General features: G+C 35.1%; 1 protein-coding gene across 2 annotated transcripts; it reads left to right on the top strand.

Moving 5' to 3' along the window:
* The first annotated feature begins 7,430 nt into the window (after nt 1–7,430).
* On the top strand, nt 7,431–24,027 carry LOC148946868 (uncharacterized). Of its 2 annotated transcripts, XM_089096679.1 has the most exons (4): nt 7,431–7,544; nt 17,527–17,800; nt 19,082–21,514; nt 23,641–24,027. In XM_089096679.1, the coding sequence occupies exons 2-4, from the start codon at nt 17,527–17,529 to the stop codon at nt 23,928–23,930; spliced, it is 2,997 nt and encodes a 998-aa protein (XP_088952805.1). In that variant the 5' UTR covers nt 7,431–7,544; the 3' UTR covers nt 23,931–24,027. The 2 variants fall into 2 exon arrangements, with proteins under 2 accessions (XP_088952805.1, XP_088952804.1); XM_089096678.1 differs by having other exon boundaries at nt 17,527–21,514.
* Nucleotides 24,028–25,518: the final 1,491 nt, after the last annotated feature.

Raw genomic sequence — 25,518 nt, 5'->3', positions numbered from 1 at the left:
TTATAAAAAGTGGTCATTTGCCAACTACTTAACAACTTAGTTAGTTTTTTTGTCTTTCTGCTGCCTTGAAAGATGTAAATTTTGTCTTTGTAGAAAATTCCTAATTTTCTTGTAACCAAGCTAAGTTTAATCAAATTTCATACTTTTCACATAAATTTTGTTTTCTTTCCAAAAAGGGGGTTTTGTTTCCTCTACTCTTAATCAACAAAATGCGTTCAAACATACGGGTGACCGACAGTAAAAGAGTAACGCTCGCCCGGTTGCAAATCGTTTAAATAAGAGTTGGGAAGACGATATTGCAAAACAGAATGTTCTTTTGCATCCTTGGGATTAAACTATTGCAAAAAAAGCATGTTTATTGTGCTGAACCCAAATGTGTGATTTTATCGAGGTTTGGGAAGTCCACTAGAAGTAAGTTGTAACCAGATGACTTTTGAGATAAAATAACAAAGATTAACATCTACGATTTCTAGTGTTTTATTGTTTGTTTTAATGGTTCATTTAGCAAGAGAAATTGCCTGGTTTAAAGCTGACCAGGGGCGAATCTCCAGTATTTTTATTGGGGGGGGGGGCAAGAGGGGTCCATATCTGGATAGTCAAACGGCATGGGATGTATAGTATTTTTTATCCACTTTATTGAGGAGGGGGGCAACTGCCACCCCCAAACGACGCCCCTGAAGCTGACCCTTTCAGTTTTTGTAACTGGGTAAGAAAAAAGAAAGGATGATTTAGAATTCTTTGGTAGAAACTTATGCCTACTACATGAAAGGAAGAAGGCCAGAATGATCAAATCATGAAGACGACTATTTTCTTTGAAATATAGATGGTGACTCTAGAACTTGTTCATTTGAATTGCGTAGTCACTTAAGGTTGTTGACAATTCTTTCTATGGATTTGAGACTTTTTGAAAATTGTGGTCTTAGGCTATTTGTAATGACTCTATTTAAGGGTTTTTTTTTCTTTCGTCCAAACAAAAACTACTAGCTAACAATTGTCCCAACAATAGGGTTTCCGCCGTCCAACTAAAAACTGTTAGCTAACATTGTTAGAGGATATCAAACAGTTCGTGGTAACGAACTGTAAGCGAGGAGTGACCCGGCTCAATAGTGACTGAAACTCTAAAAAACGGGAGAAATACTTTTTTTTTTTTTTTTTTGCTTTTTTTTTTTTTTTGTATTTCTACTGCAGACGGTAGCTGTATATGTGACCGAAATATCTGGACTTTTGTACCTGTTTTTCACTGTCTAAATAGATGGATTTATCCCTATTTGAAAGTTTATTTGTTCGTACGTATTAAAAATATATGAATATGGAAATTCGTTACATAAGTTAATTTGTAAGTTATGTATATTTATTACTCATAAAAACATTCGTAAATAAAATTATACAACGTTCGAGAAAGTTATTTAACCAAATAAAAGTAAAATTAATATACAAATTTGGTGTTGATTATTCACATACGTTGAGCCAAAATCACAACCTGTATTTATTCAAAAACGTTCAAAAATTAAATAAAAAAACAAGTTTTTTTAACTGAAAGTAAGGACCGACGTTAAAACTTAAAACGAACAGAAGTCATTCCATATATGAAAGGTGCTGTCCCCTCTTCAACGCCTCGCTCTTTACGCTAAAGTTTGACTTTCCCACAACTTTATTTTTTTAAACAATGAAAAACTTTAGCGCAAAGAGCGAGGCGTTGAGGAGGGGACTGCCCCTTTCATATACGGAATAATTTCTGTTCGTTTTAAGTTTTAACGTCGGTCCTACTTTCAGTTTAAAAAACTTGTTTTTTTTATTTAATGTTTAACAAATCGAATACTTGTTGGAACAAACTGTTGGATAATTTAAAGCGAAATATTTCTGTTAGCTAACAATTCTGTTTCCACCTTCCAAACAAATAGCTGTTAGCAAACAATTTTCCCAACAATAGTGTTTTCACCGTCCAATTAAAAACTGTTAGCTAAGATTTTTAGAGAGTATTTTCAACAAATCGAATGCTTGTTGGAACAAATTGCTTGAGAATTTAAAGCAAAATATTTCTGTTAGCTAACAATTCTGTTTCCACCGTCCAAACAAATAGCTGTTAGCTAACAATTTTCCCAACAATAGTGTTTTCTGTCAATTAAAAACTGTTAGCTAAGTTTTTGAAGTATTTTCACAAATCGAATGCTTGTTGGAACAAATTCTGAAAATTTAAAGCAAAATATTTCTGTTAGCTAACAATTCTGTTTCCACGCAAAGTTAGTATTTCTAAAAAACTGTTAGCTAAGATTTTTAGAGAGTATTTTCAACAAATCGAATGCTTGTTGGAACAAATTGCTTGAGAATTTAAAGCAAAATATTTCTGTTAGATAACAATTCTGTTTCCACCGTCCAAACAAATAGCTGTTTGCTAACAATTTTCCCAACAATAGTGTTTTCACCGTCCAATCAAAAACTGTTAGCTAAGATTATTAGAGAGTATTGTCAACAAATCGAATGCTTGTTGGAACAAATTGCTTGAGAATTTAAAGCAAAATATTTCAGTTAGATAACAATTCTGTTTCCACCGTCCAAACAAATAGCTGTTAGCTAACAATTTTCCCAACAATAGTGTTTTCACCGTCCAATCAAAAACTGTTGGCTAAGATTTTTAGAGAGTATTTTCAACAAATCGAATGCTTGTTGGAACAAATTGCTTGAGAATTTAAAGCAAAATATTTCTGTTAGCTAACAATTCTGTTTCCACCGTCCAAACAAATTGCTGTTAGCTAACAATTTTCCCGACAATAGTGTTTTCACCGTCAAATAAAAAACTGTTGGCTTAGATTTTTAGAAAGTATTGTCAATAAATCGAATTATTGATGGAACAAATTGCTAGAGAATTAAAAGAAAAATATTTCAGTTTGCTAACAATTCTGTTTCCACCGTCCAAACAAACTTCTGTTTTCTAACAATTTTCCCAACAATGGTGTTTTCACCTTCCAATTAAAAACTGTTAGCTAAGATTTTTAGAGAGTATTTTCAATAAATCGAATGCTTGTTGGAACAAATTGCTTGAGAATTTAAAGCAAAATATTTCTGTTAGCTAACAATTCTGTTTCCACCGTCCAAACAAATAGCTGTTTGCTAACAATTTTCCCAACAATGGTGTTTTCACCGTCCAATTAAAAACTGTTAGCTAAGATTTTTAGAGAGTATTTTCAACAAATCGAATGCTTGTTGGAACAAATTGCTTGAGAATTTAAAGCAAAATATTTCTGTTAGCTAACAATTCTGTTTCCAACTTCCAAACAAATAGCTGTTAGCTAACAATTTTCCCAACAATAGTGTTTTCACCGTCCAATTAAAAACTGTTAGTTAAGATTTTTAGAGAGTATTGTCAACAAATCGAATGCTTGTTGGAACAAATTGCTTGAGAATTTAAAGCAAAATATTTCTGTTAGCTAACAATTCTGTTTGCACCGTCCAAACAAACAGCTATTAGCTAACAATTTTCCCAACAATAGTGTTTCACCGTCCAATTAAAAACTGTTAGCTAAGATTTTTAGAGAGTATTTTCAACAAATCGAATGCTTGTTGGAACAAATTGCTTGAGAATTTAAAGCAAAATATTTCTGTTAGCTAACAATTCTGTTTCCACCGTCCAAACAAAAAGCTATTAGCTAACAATTTTCCCAACAATAGTGTTTCACCGTCCAATTAAAAACTGTTAGCTAAGATTTTTAGAGAGTATTTTCAACAAATCGAATGCTTGTTGGAACAAATTGCTTGAGAATTTAAAGCAAAATATTTCTGTTAGATAACAATTCTGTTTCCACCGTCCAAACAAATAGCTGTTAGCTAACAATTTTCCCAACCATGGTGTTTTCACCGTCCAATTAAAAACTGTTAGCTAAGATTTTTAGAGAGTATTTTCAACAAATCGAATGCTTGTTGGAACAAATTGATTGAGAATTTAAAGCAAAATATTTCAGTTTGATAACAATTCTGTTTCCACCGTCCAAACAAATAGCTGTTAGCTAACAATTTTCCCAACAATGGTGTTTTCACCTTCCAATTAAAAACTGTTAGCTAAGATTTTTAGAGAGTATTTTCAACAAATCGAATGCTTGTTGGAACAAATTGCTTGAGAATTTAAAGCAAAATATTTCTGTTAGCTAACAATTCTGTTTCCACCGTCCAAACAAATAGCTGTTAGCTAACAATTTTCCCAACAATAGTGTTTTCACCGTCCAATTAAAAACTGTTAGCTAAGATTTTTAGAGAGTATTTTCAACAAATCGAATGCTTGTTGGAACAAATTGCTTGAGAATTTAAAGCAAAATATTTCTGTTAGCTAACAATTCTGTTTCCAACTTCCAAACAAACAGCTGTTAGCTAACAATTTTCCCAACAATCGTGTTTTCACCGTCCAATTAAAAACTGTTGGCTAAGATTTTTAGAAAGTATTGTCAACAAATCGAATGCTTGTTGGAACAAATTGCTTGAGAATTTAAAGCAAAATATTTCTGTTAGCTAACAATTCTGTTTCCACCGTCCAAACAAACAGCTGTTAGCTAACAATTTTCCCAACAATAGTGTTTTCACCGTCCAATTAAAAACTGTTAGCTAAGATTTTTAGAGAGTATTTTCAACAAATCGAATGCTTGTTGGAACAAATTGCTTGAGAATTTAAAGCAAAATATTTCTGTTAGCTAACAATTCTGTTTCCACCGTCCAAACAAATAGCTGTTAGCTAACAATTTTCCCAACAATAGTGTTTTCACCGTCCAATTAAAAACTGTTAGCTAAGATTTTTAGAGAGTATTTTCAACAAATCGAATGCTTGTTGGAACAAATTGCTTGATAATTTAAAGCAAAATATTTCAGTTAGATAACAATTCCGTTTCCACCGTCCAAACAAATAGCTGTTTGCAAACAATTTTCCCAACAATGGTGTTTTCACCGTCCAATTAAAAACTGTTAGCTAAGATTTTTAGAGAGTATTTTCAACAAATCGAATGCTTGTTGGAACAAATTGCTTGAGAATTTAAAGCAAAATATTTCTGTTAGCTAACAATTCTGTTTCCACCGTCCAAACAAATAGCTGTTAGCGAACAATTTTCCCAACAATATTGTTTTCACCGTCCAATTAAAAACTGTTAGCTAAGATTTGTAGAGAGTATTTTCAACAAATCGAATGCTTGTTGGAACAAATTGCTTGAGAATTTAAAGCTAAATATTTCATTTTTATAACAATTCTGTGTGCACCGTCAAAACAAACTGATATTTGCTAACATTTGTCCCGACAATGGTGTTTTCACCTTCCAATCAAAAACTGGTGGCTAAGTGGTGTAGAAAGTATTGTCAACACCTCTAATGCTTGATTGAACAATTTGATTGAGAATTTAAAGCAAAATATTTCTGTTAGCTAACAATTCTGTTTCCACCGTCCAAACAAATAGCTGTTAGCTAACAATTTTCCCAACAATGGTGTTTTCACCGTCCAATTAAAAACTGTTAGCTAAGATTTTTAGAGAGTATTTTCAACAAATCGAATGCTTGTTCGAACAAATTGCTTGAGAATTTAAAGCAAAATATTTCTGTTAGCTAACAATTCTGTTTCCACCGTCCAGACAAATACCTGTTAGTAAACAATTGGACTGTAGAAAAACCCCTTCAAGTTACTCTGGCAATTTAAAGGATTGTTGTGAAAATTAGTTAAAATATTTCAACGTTTTGACTGACTGACAAAGAACCAGACTTTCAATGTCCGGACCTTGTCAAAACTAAGGTCAAACTTCAATCAAGTCAACCTTATTCAAATACGGTAGTTCAGGGTTCGAACGTACTCTGCTATGTCTCTAGGTTGAAGAGAAGTACCCTTCTGAGAAAGAATGATAGTAGAGTTTATTAAATGGTTTTTGTATTCACCACTACAGGATATGCGAATTTTTTCCAGTAAACTGTCAAACATTTTAATGAATGAATGCATTTAATACCCATCAATGAAAAAAAAACTGATGAAGCACAAAAAAACACAAACATTAATTCTTCTGACTAAAACACAACAACCAGAAACAAATGCCGACTAATGCTGCAAAACCTTGGCCCACGAGTGGAACTTGACTGAAATTATATTGATCAATATGCGACAGAACCGCTTCTTCATGGTTGATAACACCGTAGTCGCGCATAACACACCTATTGCTTGTCCGTGGTGGTAAACGCAGCCTAAACTTTGCACACTTTTAGTATATGCAATTTCAGTCTATCTGTTGCCATAAAAATACGCCAATTTGGGATAAGGTACAGATAATGAGGCAAAACCATAGCATTATGTACCCGGGCCAACAGACGAATGTCAAACTTTCGCTTATTTGCCAATTATTTTTTTTTGAGGGGGGGGAGGGTAGGAAGTTTGACCCCCCCCCCTGAAATGTTTGTCTGACTCGTAAAAACGTAACAAAAATGAACATAAACAAATTTGTTATGCGTTTTTTGAAGTTTTTTTTGTAATCCACCCTCCCCGAAAAAAAAAATCTTGGATACGGCCCTGGCCCAGATATTTAATACCAACCGCGATCTCAAAAGTAGAATCACCAAGTGTAACGCTCCGACTAACATTGGATTTCGAATTAAACAGCTATGCTTCACGCTTTTCAGCTTTGAGCGCAATCCAACTCCAATATGGGCATATTCTTGTTATAATTTAATAAATATATCTTCTAGCCCACGCAGTAACCGGCTCAGGTTCAGTATGTCATCCGCATAGCAAATGAATACCACGCAGAATAGAAGTCATAAGTGACTTTGATTGTACTTTCCAACGTTGAAAATTAACTGACAAACTAAAGATATTACACCTAGGTCTTTTTAAGCATCATTTTTGACTGTTTAAATCTCAGTGTAGCTAAAACGGACTTATTCAGTAGTGACACGCACTAACATTCAGGCGATTTTTGATTTCAGTTCCAGAACTTGAAAAAGTATGTTCGAAACTGAAATATTGTTTTTTCTGTAATTTCTGTACTGTATAGCAAAATTGGCGAGTCCCCGAGTTGCTTATAAAAATTTCTTGCCCGAAAATCTTAGGAGAAAAAATGCTTTAATTTAAAATTAGGAAAATAAAATGAGATCAGTTTTTCAACAATGCTGAACTCCCTCTTAGAGTAAAATTTGTTCCTTCTAGAAAATGTCAATTATCATAGGAAGGTAGATAAAGCCTTTAGACCTAAAGCCTTTCTCAATTGATATAAAAGTTGGTGGATTTTTACTTATAATCAGAAGTTTATATCTTAAGTCACTAATATCCGGAAGCCTAATATCTAAAGTCATATAAGCAGAAGGATTATTTCATTTGTATTTAATTTATTTAACCCGGAAAAGGGTAGCTTTTGATTTATTCAGTGGCGGTAGTTTACCTCAAATTTCTTGATAATATAAGCAAGGTAAGTCTTTGAGTGATGGCGTAACACCTACCTTCTTCTGAAATTTATAGGCAATCTTGTCAAAGGCATTGCCTTCTCAGTTACATTTTTGCATCGTAAGGAAATTAAGCTCTAAAGACAAAATAGAATGAGGTAAGGCTTTTTCTGTGTCTCAAAAGATTTCCTTCATGGGGCACAAAAGGGGAGGGGGGGTCCAGAGCTGAAGAATTATGAAAATATTTTAACGATTTTTTTCATAATTTTGTACATTAGTAATTGCAAAATGTACACCCTACCCCCTCCAAAAAAGCTACTTTATGACTGCATTATTTAGTACATGCTTTAATCTTGTATTTTTAAAAGCTCATACATGATGAACTCAGCGGTGCAATTAAATTCGACGCATTAGCTTTGAAAATATAAAACAAGATGATAATATAGGCCTGATGGTCCTAGAATGTAAGGGAATCAGGGGGTGTCCATTTGGGGTGGTGACATTCGCCCCTAGATTTTTCCCCTTCCCTAGATTTTGAAAATATATTTTTTGGTATTTTTATTAAATTGACTTTGTTTAGTGTTTTCATTGAAAAAAACAACAGAACGGCCCCTGGATTTTGAAAAATACATTTTACCCCTCCCCTCCCACATATTTTTGTGAACTAAAGCCACTACTGGGGAGCGCTCATTCGATCGCAAATTATCTCTCGTAGTAGTATTTTTAAAGACCCAGCCAACTGAAAGGCACCCTATCGCTCCTTAAACGCATTTGTCCCCAGAGGGCATCGGATGAAAATAGTAATTTAGTTATAACGATCAAAAGGTGTTAAAATGAGCGTTTGGGGGTGACGCGATGAGTTCAAAATCAAAGAAAGTTTAGTACATATTTCAAAAATAGCATTTGGTTTTTAACAAAGTATGGCAATTAAGGATTTCTCCGAATATCTCCCCCATTTTATGGAATTTCGTAAATCACTTCCTTGTGAATTTTTATTAAAGTAAAGAAAAACATCCACGGAGGGGACGAATTTCACACTTAAACATAATACACTAGTTTAAAATATCGCAATTCCAGTGGCGGTGCTATGCCCCCCTTCCATTTTTTCTGGCATCTAATATTAAACTCCTTTTATTTGATATGTTTACCTCTTATTGTCAAAGCTGTATTCAGGGGAAGGGTTAGAGGGTTTGACCCCCCCCCCCGAAATTTTTGTCTGACTCGTAATTTTTTGCGTTTTTCAAAGTTTTTATTGTATGTTTGAATTTGAGGATAATACCAATATTTCTTGCTTCCTTAGAACCAGTTAATGCGATATTAAAAAAAGAAAAGCATACATCACAACTTTGATTTTCATGCAGGGCTCAAAATCGCTTGCAGTGTCCCCTTGTGGCAATTTGGGCCTTAAAATAATATGTTTTGGGCTATCCAGTCAGTGTGATCTTTTTCTTAGCGAGAAAAGGCGAATTACTTTAAGATTTCAAATTAAATTAGTCTTTCCAAATCCCCAGCCAACACTGGCTTAACATAATCACCCCTGAGAAAAACGAAGGGAAAATACCAAAGAGCCTACTGTGCATTTCAGGAATTGATTACTTTTATTTTATTTTTTATGCGCGTTGAAGAATTTAGGATTCAGCATGCTGACATTCTTATGACGCTAATATTGTTCTTATTTGTTAAGTATTAGTTGAAATAACAGTAACTAATTAAATTTGTTTATTTTTATTAGTCGTCAATCCAAAAAAGTTTTAAGTTTCCCACAAGTCATTGTCAGGTAGCCCTTTTAGCAACTCTTGTTGCAATGGGGGACCTATTGTTCAATTTTTCTGTAGCAATAGACTATGAGTATAAGTAAATTTGAGAATATTTAAGAAATTTGTATTTTTATTGAAAAACAAACATAATTCCCTCTCCTTAGATTTTGAAAAAATCACCCCAACCCCCTATAGTTCCGTTAATTGTCGCCAGTGCCGGTGTAGAGGCCTTTAGCAACTAAAAACATTGTCATTAGCCCCTAGGGCCTGATATTCAATATAACATCAAATTTGATCATCGATACTGAACAAAAAATAAAAATACCAGAAAAGATTGTCATAAACAGGATCTAAGATATAAAGGCCTCTAACCATGGTGTCAACCACATATCATCCGTAATTGCTCTAATTTTCGCACGATTCTCCTGTTTTTCTGTTTTGTTGAGTTTTCTGTACCTCTCCTCTGAAAAATTCCCTTCTGGGGCTCAAATCCTCAGAGTGAGACATCCAGATATTGCTCGAAATTATCAAAAACCATTCGGGGGGTTTTCTTCATTTTAGGGGTCTTCGCCCCGGTCTCCTTGGCTGAAAATAGAAGAAACATAGCAGCCGATTTTATTTGTAAAATTTCTTCTTTTCATTTTGATTATATACTAAGAGCTAATCCTTGGTAGTTCCGGCTCTACCACTGTTAAGGACAGGGGCGTCGTGGGGGGTAATTGCCCCCCAATAGTGTGGATAAAATTTTTTTATTATATATCCCATGCCCCTCGACTATCCGGATGTGGATCCCTCTTACCCCCCCCCTCCTCTAATAAAAATGCTGGAGACTTGCCCTAAAGATGTGAATAAGCGACAAATCATGATGTAATGCACTTGTAAAAAAAAAACTCAAATAGTAGCAAGAAAAAACTCAAATAGTAAGTGAAACTGGAATGAATTTTTAATTATAAACATTTTGCATAAGTGTGAAACAATTTGCATAAAATTATCATAGATAAAAGTAACCGAGAAAATGTTTATGCAATGGATGTAGTTAATATTGATTTGCATCTCTTGTATTTATACTTCCTCATATTAAGAAATCTGTTTGTTTGTTTTTATTTGTGTAGTTATCATAAACTTTGAAACTGCTAAAACCTATAACAGATCTTATGTAGGCGCAAATTTCCAGGATTTTATTGGGGAGGGGGGCAAGATGGGTCCATATCCGGATAGTCAAGGGGCATGGGATATATAATATTTTTTTCCACATTATTGGTAGGCAACTGCCTCCCCCCCGTTCCCCACTCCCCGCCGAAACGACGCCCCTGATGTTAGGTTGGAAAGGCATTCATAATAGAATGCTAGTTGCTCATTTTACGGCTAAAAAGTGCAAGGTATTAGTAATAGTACTTTATACTCCTGTTGAACCGACTGATGCAAGGGTGGATCCAGGATTGTTTTTTTTAGGAGGGGGGCACAAAATAGGTAGATCCGATAAACTTGCATTAGGAGCAAGTTTAATTAACGCAAACTTGAGTTAATTAAGTAAATAACACTACTTGAGAATACATTAGAGGGCGCGCGCCCCCTCGCCTCCCCCTGGATCCACCAGTGGACTGATAGCGATATTAGTGACTCAGATGAACTTCAGGCCAGCTGCAGGAACAAACAGCCAGGGTCCCAGGTAGAAATATGGCATTTTTATTATGGGATTTTAATGTTCAGGCTGGTAGAAATAGGGATAGATGGTCTCCTAGGTTAATTTAGTGAAATAAAACAAAATAGTAACGGTTATAGACTGCTATTAATTAAAAAAAACAAGGTTTTCCGAGGGAAGTAAAGAGCGAAGTCGAAACTTAAAACGAACAAAAATTACTACTTCACAGCCTATCTAACATATCAATAAAACGAATGCAAATAAATCAACTGGTAATATTTCCTTATTTTTGTAGGATCACAGAAAACTAGCGCTTTACTGAAAACACAAAACAAGATAGGAGTTTTTGTACGGCAAAAGTAAACCTTTTAAGGACACTTTTAACAGTATAAAAGTAAAGCATTTTTATATTGTTTTTTTATTATTTTTTTTTTTTTAAATTTGGCATCACTTCTGCACAATGAGCTCAGTTCAATGATTGACTGTCGCGTTAGATCTGAAAATGACATTTCATGATTATTTTGTAGACAAGTTCGAAGTGAAGGAATCTTATTAGTACTAGAACTGCAAACTCGCTTTAGAATTTGTATCACAACTTAAAATCCTCCGTTTTATAGAGAGAAATAACTGGATTTTCAGAGATCATATTACGGTTGATATCAGGGGTGGATCTAGGATTTTTTTTTTGGGGGGGAGGGCGCAAAATAGGTTGATCCGATGAACTTGTGTTAGGAGCAAGTTTATTTAACGCAAACTTGCATTAATTAAGTAAATTGCACTACTTTAGACTACGTTAGGGGGGGCACCCCCTCGTCCCCTGGATCTGCCACTGGTTGATATGTTCTTCATTTAAAGTAATACTAGGTGAGACCAAGATGCTATCTGATAAATCAATCCATTATTTTATATACTGTGTAAGGCCTTTAAACTTATTATTTTTATGCCTAAGTTTCTAAGATAATTTTTATTGTATGCTGAAAGTTACTGATATCACAGCTTCTGTAGGACTATGAAAAGCGCTATAGATTAGTCTGTTGTTGTGAGACTACGTATTTACTTTTGAATCCTAAGTCAATATCCTTGTTTTTTTACTAGGCTTTGAGTTTTCAGTAAAGCGCGTATTTGCATTAGTTTTATTGATATATGTTAGATAGGCTGTGAAATAGTAATTTTTGTTTGTTTTAAATTTCAACTTCGCTCTTTACTTCCCTCAGAAAAACCTTGTTTTTTTAAGTTAATCCATGCTCGTTTTTTGATTGAAGTTTAATTTATGAACAACGCTGCTATGACCTTTTTTATTTATACGGAATAATTTCTGTTTGTTTTAAGTTTTAATTTTGGTCCTTAGTTTCAGTTGAAAACTTTTTTTTATATAGTTTCTAATCACCTCCAATCTAGGGGGGATAAGACACCTCAACCCTTATTAAGGAGCTGAACTAAGAAGAACTGAAGGAAAAAGTAAGTTTAAACTGGATAAAAGTCAAACATAGTGTCGTTTCTTTTTGTTAAAAAAAAAAAAATAAAAAGAAGAAAAAGATCATTAATTCGCTGTGATAAAAAAATAAATTTAGTCAAAACCAAGAAAGTAGCTCCAGGCGAGTAGCTTCGCCACAAAAGGTTAACTGACCGGACAGGTTTGTATATCGACATACTTGCGGAAAATTTTGCTAGCTCAAAAGAAATGTGACTTTAGGCTTAGGGATTTATTTTGTCCTTAAATAAAAAGCCACTCATTACTCAGAAATGGATGGAAATTTTCATAAAAAGATCATTTTTTGTGTAGGTACGATAAATGGTATTACAAGCTAAGTTTGTTTTCATTTCAAAAAATTCCTACATTCTCCTACAGAACTGTTTTCATTTGTCTTTTTTCCTCTTTCGCTGCACAATCTTACGTATGGAAAAAATATTATAGTGGAAATGTCAAGTAAATAATTTGAATAAGTATAACAATAAGTAATCCTTCTTTTAATATACAACTTTGAGTGGTTCCACAACCACATGCCTTCACTTCTTCAACCATTTAGTGACAAGGGGTTGGGGTCGGGGGCATAATTTGCTATGAGGCAGAGGGGACAACTTTCCCTCCCAGACCTTAGTTTTTCTCCATACTCCAATTTACCCCATTTGGCATTTTGCCATTTGGCACTTGCAGATGGGGGAATTTGTAGGAAGAATGTAAACATGAATGATATTAGCTATTAAATATCGGTCTACGTTGTTCTGGTAGCCCGATAGTCCCAACCTTTAAGAAATGGCACAAAAAGTGCCAGTTTCAGTGCGATGTGGTACTTGAAGAGCATACGGGAGGGGTTCATGGAAATCTCCAGATAATGGTTTTGGACCATAATTGTTACAATGGTACCGTTTTATACTTCGAGGCATTTCAACTTAAGAAGTGGGGAACAAGGTGCCGTTTTTTGTGCTATTTGGCAGTTATGGATGGCAAAACTAATTAAAAGCATGTAGATACGAGCAATAGCTTTCAAATCAGCCATTAAACATCTCTCTAAGAAGTTCTGGCAGCCCACTGTTCCCTAGCTTTTCCACTTGAGACATGGCATCAATAGTGCCATTTGGCTCTTGCAGATGGTGGATTTTATAAGGAAAACGTAGATATGAGAAATGGCTTTTATGTGAGCTATTAAACATCTGTCTTTCGTAGCCCGCTAGCCCCACCCCCTTGAGAAATGGCACAGAATGTGCCATTTGTGTGCCATATGGCACTTGCAGATAGTGGATTATGAAAGCATGTAGATGTAATAAATAGCTTTTGAATGAGCTATTAAGCATCTCTCTATGATGTTCCGGTAAACCTTTAGCCCTGGAAAAAAGAACAAAAAGGGAGACAGATCAATGCTACCCATGCAAAAAAGCGATTTTCCTTGTTGTTCAAGGTTGGAGACTCTAATTTCCCTGAATATGGTTTTCAACTATGCTGATTTCAATGGTACACTTTTCATATTGATCTGACGCCATTTTCAAGGGGTTTCGGTTTGTTTTCGAAATTACCATAAATTTCTTTTCGCAATAAACTTTAATTTTTTAATACGAACGGATATAAAAATTACTATTCCTGAATAAGTGTCAGATGGCAATTTTTTCCACTAGGCAGTTTTTTTCTAAACGCGTTTTTAAACTTTTGGTTACTATGGGCTGTTTTTTGCTCTTTACTAGGTTGCAGCTACCGCTGCAACCATCATAATTTTGTAGATATTAATGACTAATTATAACCAATTAATCTAGAAAAACAAAGTTTTTCTGGGGGAAGTAAAGAGCTAAATTGAAACTTAAAACGGACAAACATTATTGCTTCACAGCGTTTCCCTGTGTTTCTAGGATTGTAGAAAACTAGTACTTTACTGAAAACACAAAAATCAAGTATCAAAAACAGGAATATTGATCTGGGAGTGAAAAGTGAGTATGAAGCCCAACAACAATAAACTAATCTATAAAGATGTCACCAGTTATGACATCAGTAACTTTCCATATACAATTAAAATCATCTTAAAACATAAGCGTAAAATTAAATATTTTTTTAATAGCCGCAAGTCATTGAACAGCATACAGAAATATTGGATTGATTTATCAGGTAACATTTTGGTATAACATTCAATAGTGCTATAAGCTATAATATCAGTAGTGATTAATAAACAATCTTCAAATGTAAGAAATATGCTTTAGTAATACTTGAAATGAAGATCAAATAAAACATAATATGAACTCTGAAAATGCGGTTATTTGTCTCTATACACCAGTGAATTTCAAGATGTGATACAAATTATAAAGATATTATTTAGTCCTAATCCTAATGCCATCAAGATGGCTTTACTTTGTGCGTTTATTAAAAATATTCTTGAATTATCCTTCTTAAAACCAAAACAATAGCTAGGTATTGAAATGAGCCACTGTGCAGAAGGTACACCAAATTAAACCAGAAAAAAAAATAAATAAAGCAACAATACGAAAATTAACTATTATTAATCTTAAAATGGATTGATCCTAAAAGGGATTAATTATATTTTTATTCTGTCAAAAGTGTCCTTAATTGGTTTGCTTTTACTGTACCAAAACTCCTATATTATTTTGTGGTTTCAGTAAAGCGCTAGTTTTCTATAATCCTAGAAACATTGCCAACGCTTTGAAGTAAACTGTACCAGTTTTCCGACTAAAAATTGTACTGTAACTACCGAGTCTTTTGATAAGCTTGGAACAGATATCCGAGTAGAAACGAGCAATTGAAACCAAAATTTTCGAATGTATCGCATTGTACGAGGACCTCTAAATTTTACGAAAACGGTAAAATTTTGCCAAGTTGGCAATGCTAGTCGTGCCCGAGGTTATTCTAAAGATAACATTTAGGAAGTGTAACTACCTTCCGGGAAGATTTGACGTTGATAGACTCCAGGACGAGAATTTGAGAGAAACTTTCCAGGAACAGTTGAATATTCAGCTAAAGAGTCTAAAATTAGGTGATGGATGGAATAATTTTAGGAAAATAGTTTGTGAAGTAGCAAATTATATCTTATGGAGACGCAGCTAGGAATGTTACTGAAAATAATGTAAATTTAGTAGGGAAAAGGGGGGGGCTTCCACAAGAAGCAGGGGCGTAGCTCCAGCATTTTTATGGGGGGGGGCAAGAAGAGTCTATATCCAGATATTCAACTGGCATGGGCTATTAAATAATTTTCGACTCCAAATTGTTGGGGGAGGGAGGGACCCCCCCCCCAGACGACCTGACAAGAATTATTTGAGTAATCAATCCTATGAAAATAAGAGAAATTTAATGAAAGAAGGGAGAGCAGTAAAATCTCGATTAAGGAGGTTCAAGCGGGGACCATGGATGAAACAATTGAACATTTAAAAATGCAGCCAGGCAGCATAATATTAAAATATTGTACTAGCATGTTAAAAACTGAGAGGGAATAGTAAATCTAAACTTGTTTCAGTTAAAGATAGGAACAGGGCCACAATTACTGATGAAGAAAAAGTTAAAGAGAGAATGACAGAACATTTTGAGAATGTGCTAAAAATGTGTGACACTTTGGAAGTGAAGGAAAATTTGCTTTGTGAGGATGCCGAGGAAGAATTAGAGAAAGTACTAAAAGAAAAGAAAATAATAAGGCCCCAGGTGCTTATGGTGTGGAGCATGAGTTTTTAAATGTGGTGATTATGAAGTTAAAGATGAATCCCCCCCCCGGAAAATCCCCCCCCTAAAAAAATACCCCATTGTAGAAATTTAAATGCCTTTTTAAGTTTTGTAATTTGTTCATTGCTTACAGATAGTATTTGTTTTCGGGAAACATACGGATATTTTTCATGGGGGAGTTTTTTTCAGGGAGGAGGGATTTTCTGGGGGAATTTTCAGTGGGGAGTAAATTTTTGAGGATAATTTCCTTTCATTGAGGATGTATTTTCTGGGGGGTATTTTACATGGGGGGGGTAAACGCCTAGGACCTTTTGCATAGTTACCAGAAAAATACATTAAAGTGGTTAGTGCTATGTACGAGAATAAAAGTCTGCGGTTAATGTAGGAAATGAGGTTAGTAGCTGGTTTCGCACTGAACCTGGAGCTAAACAGGGTTGTGTTCTATCCATATTTATATGGATTATACTGATGGGCTGGACTTTTTCCTAAGGGACATGACAAAGGCCACGAAAGAGCATGGAATTACATGGAAAAGTAAGAATCTCCTAGATTTCCATTACCGTATACTGATGATTTGAGCGTCCAATAGATATTAATAATATCAAAATAAATGGTTTTCTGGGGGTTTTGAGAGCTTAGGATGCAAGAATATGCTTAAAAATTAATTTTAAGAAAATGAATTCCCTTAGAATTGGAATAATTGAAACTGAAAAGGTGATTTTGGGTAACAAGAGCATCAATGAAGTGGATATTTTCAGTTACCTAGGTAGTATTATCAATAAAGTGCAGTGAAGATGTTAAAAGCAGAATAGCCAAGGCCAGGGTCGTTTTTTCACAGTTGTAAAAGTTTGGAAGAAAAGAAAGACAAGTCTGTGAACCAAAAATGGAATATTGGAAGTTACAGTGATGACATTGGTCAAGTTTTGTTCTGAAGAATGGGTACTCCGAAAGACAGAGGAGGATTTATTAGATGTTTTCTAGAGGAACTGTCTTCAGAGCTGCACCAAAATATAGTTCAATCGCGCTTTCTAGAGCTATAATAAGAGAAAAGTTGAGATGGCAAGGGGCAAACAAAAAGCACGTCGTCCGAAATTGTGTCGGAGGAGGTAATTAAGTAGGATTTAAGGGAAAATTGAGCTTCTTGGTAGGGTTTGAAAAGGGAGTTTTTTAAATAGATTGGGTTAGTAGTAGTAGTAGTGTAATATATGGAAGACAAAGAATTACGCTCGAACTTATTTCTGGAAGAGGAGAGGGCTAGTTCTTTGATTGATAAAAGAAGATACGAATACTGTAGTCTCGTAATTATTGTCCTTTATAAGCCATTTCATTATTTGCCATTACAGTAATTTGCCCCCTCATTCCAAATTACCTTTTTAGGCTAAAATCTAAATATGATGCATGCCAAATCTGTACTCTCCACAGAAACTGCAGTTGTTTTTTATATATTTGATTTATCTATGTTTTTTAAGGCACCTTGCTATATTGCTAAATATCATATGCAAACAGGCATTATTGGCGATTTTCAGTTTAACATTTTTCAAATGTTTCAGCATGGGAAGATGATTCGTTCTTAAAGATTCTTTCCTTTTCAGATGCCTCTGCACGAGATTCTTCAAACAATCAATTTGATTGCAAGTGTTTTACAGCCACATTTAGTCATACATCAAACTCCAGCACCGGCTTCACTTCCACATCAACCAGCACAAGAACCACCTAGATTCAGTAATTTTAGGCCCCCTCCTCAGCCACATGGGCCACCGAGAAACTGGTTGCCTCCACCACCACGACCCCTAAGTCATAAAAGACCTATGCAGCCCCTTGACAACCGACCTACCTTTAGAAACAATGGCAGACCAAGACCAGTTGGTATGTATAATTTTCGTCCCATTTATCCAAGGAACAGAATTGGAATTCCACACAATACATTAAGAACTCCGAATAGGGCTACTGTTCAAACATCTACAGAAATATTCGAAGATCCCTTTTTGAAACTTAATCCTCTTGGGATAACCAATGGTGATGATAACATTATTACTCCTAGTAACCAAAAAGAAAGAGTAGAACCTCCACTATTGGACCAAAATCCTCAAAATTCTTTCCGATCAGATGCATTTACCATAAACAATCTAGCAGAGCCTATAATTAACCTAGAGAGGACTAGTATTGAAGAAACAAATAATACATCTCAAATCTTACAGGAAACAGTGATGACTTCGCAAAATTTGGACTTAAGACAAGAAAAAATTGTCAATCCTAATATTTCTTCAATTTTTCAAGAGACTTTCCAGATAAAAGATGAAAAATTGTCAGATTTAATTTTAATTCCATCGCCCCGTATCGACACTGACAGTGCTTTATCAAATCCAATAAGGGATTTCGAAAAAACTAACACTGATAATATAAATAGTAGCTTAAAATCTCCCCCCGAAAAGCTCATGGTTTTACCTGATTTTGATCTTAACGAAGAAAAAGTGGTCGAACATAGCAGCTCTTTGATACCCCTCTTGGAAAAAGACCAAACATTTTCCGATTTTGTTGTGACTTCACCTCAATCTATCCCGATATCTACTATAATAACTTTAACAAAGCCTTTGAGTGACATTGCAAGGCTTAACATACGTGAAGAAAATAATAGCCCAAAAATTTTACAACATGAACCAACAGATTTACCCAATTCAAATCTAAGTGGAGAAAGAGTTACGGAGCTAAATAGTTTTGTTACTCTCCAAGAAACTCTCCAGCTAAAAAATAACAAAAATTCAGATTTGTCTGCAGTTCCACCTCGCCCGAACCAAACATCTATTGTAAATACTTTAACAAAGCCTTTGAGCGATGACCAGAGAGCTAAACCAGATGAAATGAATTCAACCATTTTACCCAATTTAGATTTAAGCGAAGATATCAATTTTTCGGATTCGTTCTCAATTCCTTCCCAGCTTGTCCAAATACCTATTCAGAATGCTTTGGCGCTGCCTATAAATAATGATCAAAGGAGTGACACAGATGAAGTAAATCATAGCCAAGAAAACTTAAAAAAAATGCGAATGGTTTTGCCCAACTTAGAACTAACCAATGAAAAACTTATCAAACCAATTATCTCTTTAGTATCCCAAGAAACTGTTCATCTAAAAACTAAACATTTTTCAGATTTGGTTACGTTTCCTCCACGGCCTATCCGATTTGAATCAGATGGTACAGCATTCCAAGACGATTTCTCCAGGAATCCAGCACAAGTTGAACCTCAGCATATAAATGAGATATCCTTCATACCTCCACCACCTGATGCTTTTAATCCGAATGGTGAACTGAGCGCTGCTCCCGCTGGAGCTGATCTTAATGCTCCTCTCACTCAAACACTGCTTGAACCAACACTTCTTGAATCACCAGCACAAGCACCAACTGTCGTAACATCAATTCCAGAAGTTAAACGTCAAAAGAGGGATTTGATAGTTGAGACAACAACCTTAAAAAGCAGTGAAATAGTTGTTGTTCCTTCTGAGCCCTTAGCTTTAGGAAAACCGATTCTTCCTTCTCGTATATTAGTTAATGCTACAAGAAGTCCAAAAAAGAAAGTGAAAATACCAAGGACTAGACAGAGCAAAAATAGAACATCAAAATTGAGGTCGAAAACAAACACAAACGTACGTCAAAGTAAGGTCCGATCAAAACGGTTAGTAAACTTCAGCTCAGTGGTCCAAAGGTATCAGGATTATCTATCTAGGCTTATTGAGCTTTTATTTAAAACTGACAAAACTCAATTCAACACAACAAATGATGAGAGCCAAAATTTACCTGAACCATTAACCCTGATTTCAAGTTCAAATGACGAAATTTATGAAGCCATATTAACACCTGAAGGGGTACAGCACGATGAAATCCATAACATAAATCTGTCACCTCCAAAGAAAAGCTCTCTAGTTTGGGATATCCTGAAAAATCCATGGTTACACATTTCTAGAAATACAAATAAAGGAAAGCAGAGAAATTTTCCAAAGAAGAAATCACCACAAAGACTAGGTTTTATTTATCTTTTCCCTACTTATTATATGGCCCCTCAAGTCTCTCATCAGTCAAATCCATCTATTCACAACAAAAACTCATATTTGTCATCAAATAATCATTACTTGCATTCAAATACCATCAATAACTTTGCAAGTTATGCCGATCCTTACAGAGCACAACAAGTCACACAACGACCATATTTCAGTAGCTGGAAAACAGGCTATTTTTCCAGAGCTCTCGCACCGTCAATTAACAATGTTCCAGCAATGCAGTCTATTGAAGTACCGGATTATTATAGCAGCAATAGACCTAGTTATATTACAGACCCTACAATGGTAAGTACATTAATGAAAAAAAATCCAAAAAAAATTGAAACTGGAGATGCTCTAGTGATTAACCAGCTTTCTTTAAATTCAAATGATAGTGGAAGTCCAAGGGATGGTGATCCAATGAACAAGTACTTTGCAACAGATACTAATCCACAGGAGGATGAAACTGAAGTCAGGGGCAAAATAAAGAACGACAAAAGTGGAAAAAAACTACTCACTACCACTCTGGTGCATGACTCAAGTCTGAACATAATTGATATCTGGAAACATAAGATCGAAAACTTAACATTGGGATCCCTTAAAGAAAAGCCTGATCTATATTTTGAAGAAACTTATCCTTATTACAGAAATACTAGTGAGGGCACTGGAGAAAATTTTGTAGTTTCTCTCCCTCTTGGCGATACTCTTTATTCAGACTTTCTTAGTCAGGTAGAATGTATGGGTGATATTGATGATGAAGTTGTCGAAAACAAAATGGATGAGGAATTACACTATCAGCCAACTCCAGAATCCGGTTATATAAACATCAATACATTCTCCCAGAATAACACTAACGTAAGTTTTGAATACAGTGATTCGGACAATGACAGCCACGACGAAATTGACGCAGAACCTGTCATGGATGTCTTAGCTGTTCACAATCACAAAATAGCCTTAACAGATACAATTGAGGCTGAAACCGTCAAAAGTACCTATGAAGAAGATTTAAAAGAAAGAATTAGTGAAGAAGAACAAAGCCAGCATTTTTCAGGATCAGATTTTATAGACCCTTTTAGTTCTGCCTTAATTTCGCGTGGTTTGACGGGTTTGAAAAAAATTGAAAGCGTAAATGAAGATGTTTTTGAAAACATGGTAGATAAACAAGGACAAAGCGAAATTCTAGCAGGACCAAACGAAAAACAAGAAAAAGAAATGAATATTTTTTATCTTTTGGGAACATTCCAAATGGAAGAATTTAATGAACTACAAAAAAGCAAACACAGAAGTGAATCTTTTGAAGAAGCAGCGGAGAAAGCACTATTACATAGACACTATGTTGAAAGTCCTGTTCGTGATTTTTGTGCCCATAGGTCCTTCAATTCCAGGTTCAGAAACACTGCCTATTTGTTTTCTTGGGACCATGCAATATTAAAGAATACGACAGTGCCTTGGATTGATGCAAAAAACTTTTGCCGGCGTCAATGCATGGAACTGGTTTCGCTTTCAGAAGAAGGGGAAGAAAATTTTGTCTACGGAATGATGACAGATGGTAAGTTTTTCATTTAAATTCTTACGTAAAATGCAAGTAAATGCAGTTACTATTATCACCTTCGATATTAGATATAGAATCAAGCGCATATTCCTTTTTAAAGTTAGACTGGCACAATAAATACTCAGTTTGAAAATTCAAATAAACGTTGCAGTAGGTTAAAAAAATTATATTTTGCATATAAAGAACACACAAAGCTTATTACCCAGCTTAGATTTGCTTGCTCTTGTCATAGCAGCCATTTTTGGAAATGAGGGATTAGTTTAGGGCTTTGAGAGACATCTAACATGAATTTGGCGGCCAGGCAAGCATTATTCTGGGTAGAAATATGACTAATTACATCTTTTCGAAAAAAAAGAAGTTAAAGATGTAGCTTATGTCCTCTTTTCATATAAAAGTGATAATAACAAAATTTTTCCTTTTTTACATTTAGAAAATGTGTATCTACCTGATCGTCAGATGGGCTTACTTCATAAGAAGACAGGGACAGGCAGCAAGTCTGACACACAACCACTGTGACCGCTGGAATCAAGCAAAGGGTCCGGTATTTCACAATGAGCCACAGTCCTAGGTCACAGTGGCACTGTGATTTAAAGGGAAGCTGTACTTTACCCCCCCCCCCCACCTTAGCTAAGCATCTTGAGAATGAAACAGGAAGCCGTAAAGAGATTAAAAAACGTGAATCAGTGTTCTCAATTTAGAGTTTCGGGCCATAAATTGAAATTTTGACAAGAATGTCAGAAAATTGCCTTGGGCTACAAAAACATACCTCTGAAATGCTGTAAATCGATTCTGACAATGCAAATTAATTTGCACGAACTACCTAAAATACTCTGATGAGTAAGAAATAAGCACAAATACAATGTCCATCGAATGTTTCACAGGAAATATTTTTGGATGTTTCGCAATCCATAACTACAAATTTGAGGACAATATTATAGCAGGATAGCCACTTAGCTATCTTCTTTAGTATCAACAAATGTATTTTAAAGAAAAAAAGTGAAAAAATAAGCATTCACTCTTGTTAACATATTCCTCCTTCATATTGTTTTCTACTAACCTCGTAAATTTACTGCTTCACTATTGTCACCAGAGAACAGGGAAAAAACAGAGGTAAAAATATCTAAGTAATCTCGACTATTTCCCAGAAATTTAGTTAAAAACTGCTCTCAAACTTCGGTCGAACCATAGACGTATTATCATTATGTATACTATTTGTTATTATTTGTATCATTGTTATTTAAAAGGATGAATCTATGGGTCGAACGAGCGGCTAAAGGGCTTAAGAAACAAAATAGTAATGAGGCAAATACGATGACACCGTTTTACAAGATAAAGCTGGGAAGTAAATTCTAATCATCTATTTACATTCGGCGCTATAGTCTTTAAAGTCTGACATTGCAAGATGTAAAAATACAATTTAATTTTCTGGTAAATTAGTATCACAGTGAATAAATGACTAAAAATAAGGTGAGTATATCATAAAACAAAGATATAGTAAGCATAACGTAATAAGCATAGCATAAGTCTAGAAAGAGAATTTGTGGAATTGTTGTGTTCATATTTCCATTTTTTCAAAATCTAGCACTCAAAGTTCACAAATGGTTATTTGCCGTAACTTTTCCTCTTATTGGACAAATTCACCAAGAATTTATAGAAACAATTTTCTATTGGTTCCCAGAACCCATTTTGAAAAAAAAAAAATGACTGCAAAACAAACAATCGAGAAACCAAAAAAGGATAAATTGTTGATTCTGACTTTAATATACAAGGTGTTTTAATGTGCCAGGAACTTTAGTATTGTTTTGTATCTGACCTTGGGTAATCGGATCCATACTCAATTATGGGCTTAATCAGATTGCTTAAGACAATTCTTTTGCCTGTGATAGCCCAATTCTTTGTCATTTTTTTTGTACGAGCCCTCACTTTCGACGAACACTCTTAGGAATGTAAAAAGCTGAAAGTTAATCAAGGGCTTTGATAGTGAAGTATAAAAGGATTTAGAAAAACACACTTAACCAACTTTACCTCTGAGATGCCCAATTACTTTTTAGTCTTTTTAAGTTTTATAATTTCTTATTTGTACCATCAATATAAGAAATTTGCAAATCTTGTTTTACTTAAAGGTGGGATTCCCATGGCATGGACAAGTGGCAAGTTTTGTGAGGGCAAAGACTGTTATCAAACAAGTCCTTGGCTCTGGAGTGGCATCACTTCCAAAGAGGTACCAGTAACAAACTGGCTTGATGGGCAGCCAGACAATCATATGGGCAATATTGGAGGTGACCTTGAAGCTTGTGCTGCTGCTGAAGTTTATGGTGACCTAGCAGGTGTTAGCGACGCTGATTGCAACACATCTTTGCCATTTATCTGCAAAGATAGCGATGAACTGCTCAGATCTGTTGACCTACTGTAACGACTGAAGCAGTGAGCTGAAATGTTAGCACGAAGAAGGTGTCAAGTATTTATAGAATAATGCTATTTCAAAATAAATTAAAAGGCTGTAATGATTATTTGTGTATTTCTCATGAGATCCTCATAGTAGCTTTGTTTGGGGGCGAAGGTCCTGGATGTAAACTTGCTCATGGCTCTATGATTATTTCGTAAAATTTGCCATTTTTGGCCTGAATAGTTTAGTACGTATCCAGTGCACACACACACGCTTATTTTTATAGTCGTATAGACTTGTCTATGAAAAAAGTACGCTTCGTGGCTTTTTGTCACCTAGCTCTGCCAGCCCCAGTAGGCAGCTTAAACCTCTGTATCTAAGGAGAGGGCTATCACTACACTTTGATTGTGACTTGAGGCAGGCATACACACAGAAGGAGGGGCTTTGATTCGGCATTTTGCCGAAATTTAGGGTTTTTACGGTTGATTCTATAATTTTTCCGTTATAATATACCTATTTTCTCGTTTATTGGAATACCCTCCCTCCAAAAAATTTTTTGCGGATGTGCCCAGCTTGGATCACCAGCCTTGTCTGACCCCATTCAAAAAATGATTTTAACGGTTTTGTGTTTCAGTGACAATCATTTTAGAAATTTCCCATTCCTAGTTAGAGTATTTTAGTTGTTGTTCAGTACAGAGATAAATACGAACACACACTTACATTTCATTTTATAATAACCGTCACCTTCGTTCGGGCAGTTCTCAAGCTCCCATACTAGCGCGATGTCTATCCAATTCAGGCTCTTTAGATTTTTTTTTTTCAGTGAAATTTTGGGGAAATTTCTATAACTTACAGCATTTCTCACTATTCCAAGATTATTTGAAAAAACAAAACTAATGAAGTTCTATCTTTAAAGGTTTAGCTGTTTGTAAAACCATATCATGACCGAGATAGGTCCAGAAATGCCCAGAGCCTCTATTCACATTGGAGGTCCCAGGGACTTCTTGCTGTCCAGTTCTAAGTTGGATTAAGCGCTTCGTGTAACCTTAAGAAGATGTGTTGGTCCCCGTCTTGCTCTGGTCTGGGACCCGTTGCTGTTCCTGAGGCCATAATTATTTCGACGAATTAAATAATATTGAAATTGAAACTTGGAATGTCACAAAGTTCAAAGCAATTATCGTATTAACACTTTGACTGACGAATTCAGAGGTTTTGAACTGGACTCGTTAGGAGTTTCAGAAACATATTTTTCCCAGGGGTAGTGAACATGAAATTTTGTGATACAGAATTTATTTGCTCAGACAGGAAGGACGGGGTGCATGGGTGGGGATCAGGGTTCATGATGAATAACAAAGCTGCTAAACTTTGCTTAGGTTAGAAAGATATTACTAGTGGAATGTTAGCTGTTTATTTTACGATTAAAAGTACAATGTATCAGTAATAGTAGTATATGCTCCTGTAGAACCCACTGAATTATGGTATTTTTATTAGGGAATCTGTAGATAAAATTTAGGGAAAGAACAGTGCAGCTTTAGGAAGGGCAGAGGATGTGTCGATCAGATTTTTACTCTTATATTAATAATTCAGAAGTAGCTGAGTAAGCAAACCCCTATAG

Source organism: Artemia sp. Qi Xiang Cuo, chromosome 11 (genome assembly GCF_049724085.1).
Source record: "Artemia sp. Qi Xiang Cuo chromosome 11, ASM4972408v1, whole genome shotgun sequence".
Lineage (NCBI taxonomy): Eukaryota > Metazoa > Arthropoda > Branchiopoda > Anostraca > Artemiidae > Artemia > Artemia sp. Qi Xiang Cuo.
Note: the sequence above shows the minus strand (reverse complement) of the source record. Positions and strands in the feature narration are given on the sequence as shown.

What these genes read in the sequence shown, in the direction of transcription:
- LOC148946868 (XM_089096678.1), top strand. Translation starts at nt 17,527, where the DNA reads ATGCCTCTGCACGAGATTCTTCAAACAATCAATTTGATTGCAAGTGTT. An exon ending in CTACGGAATGATGACAGATG is followed by an intron (nt 21,515 to 23,640) that starts GTAAGTTTTTCA and finishes TTTTACTTAAAG; the next exon opens with GTGGGATTCCCATGGCATGG.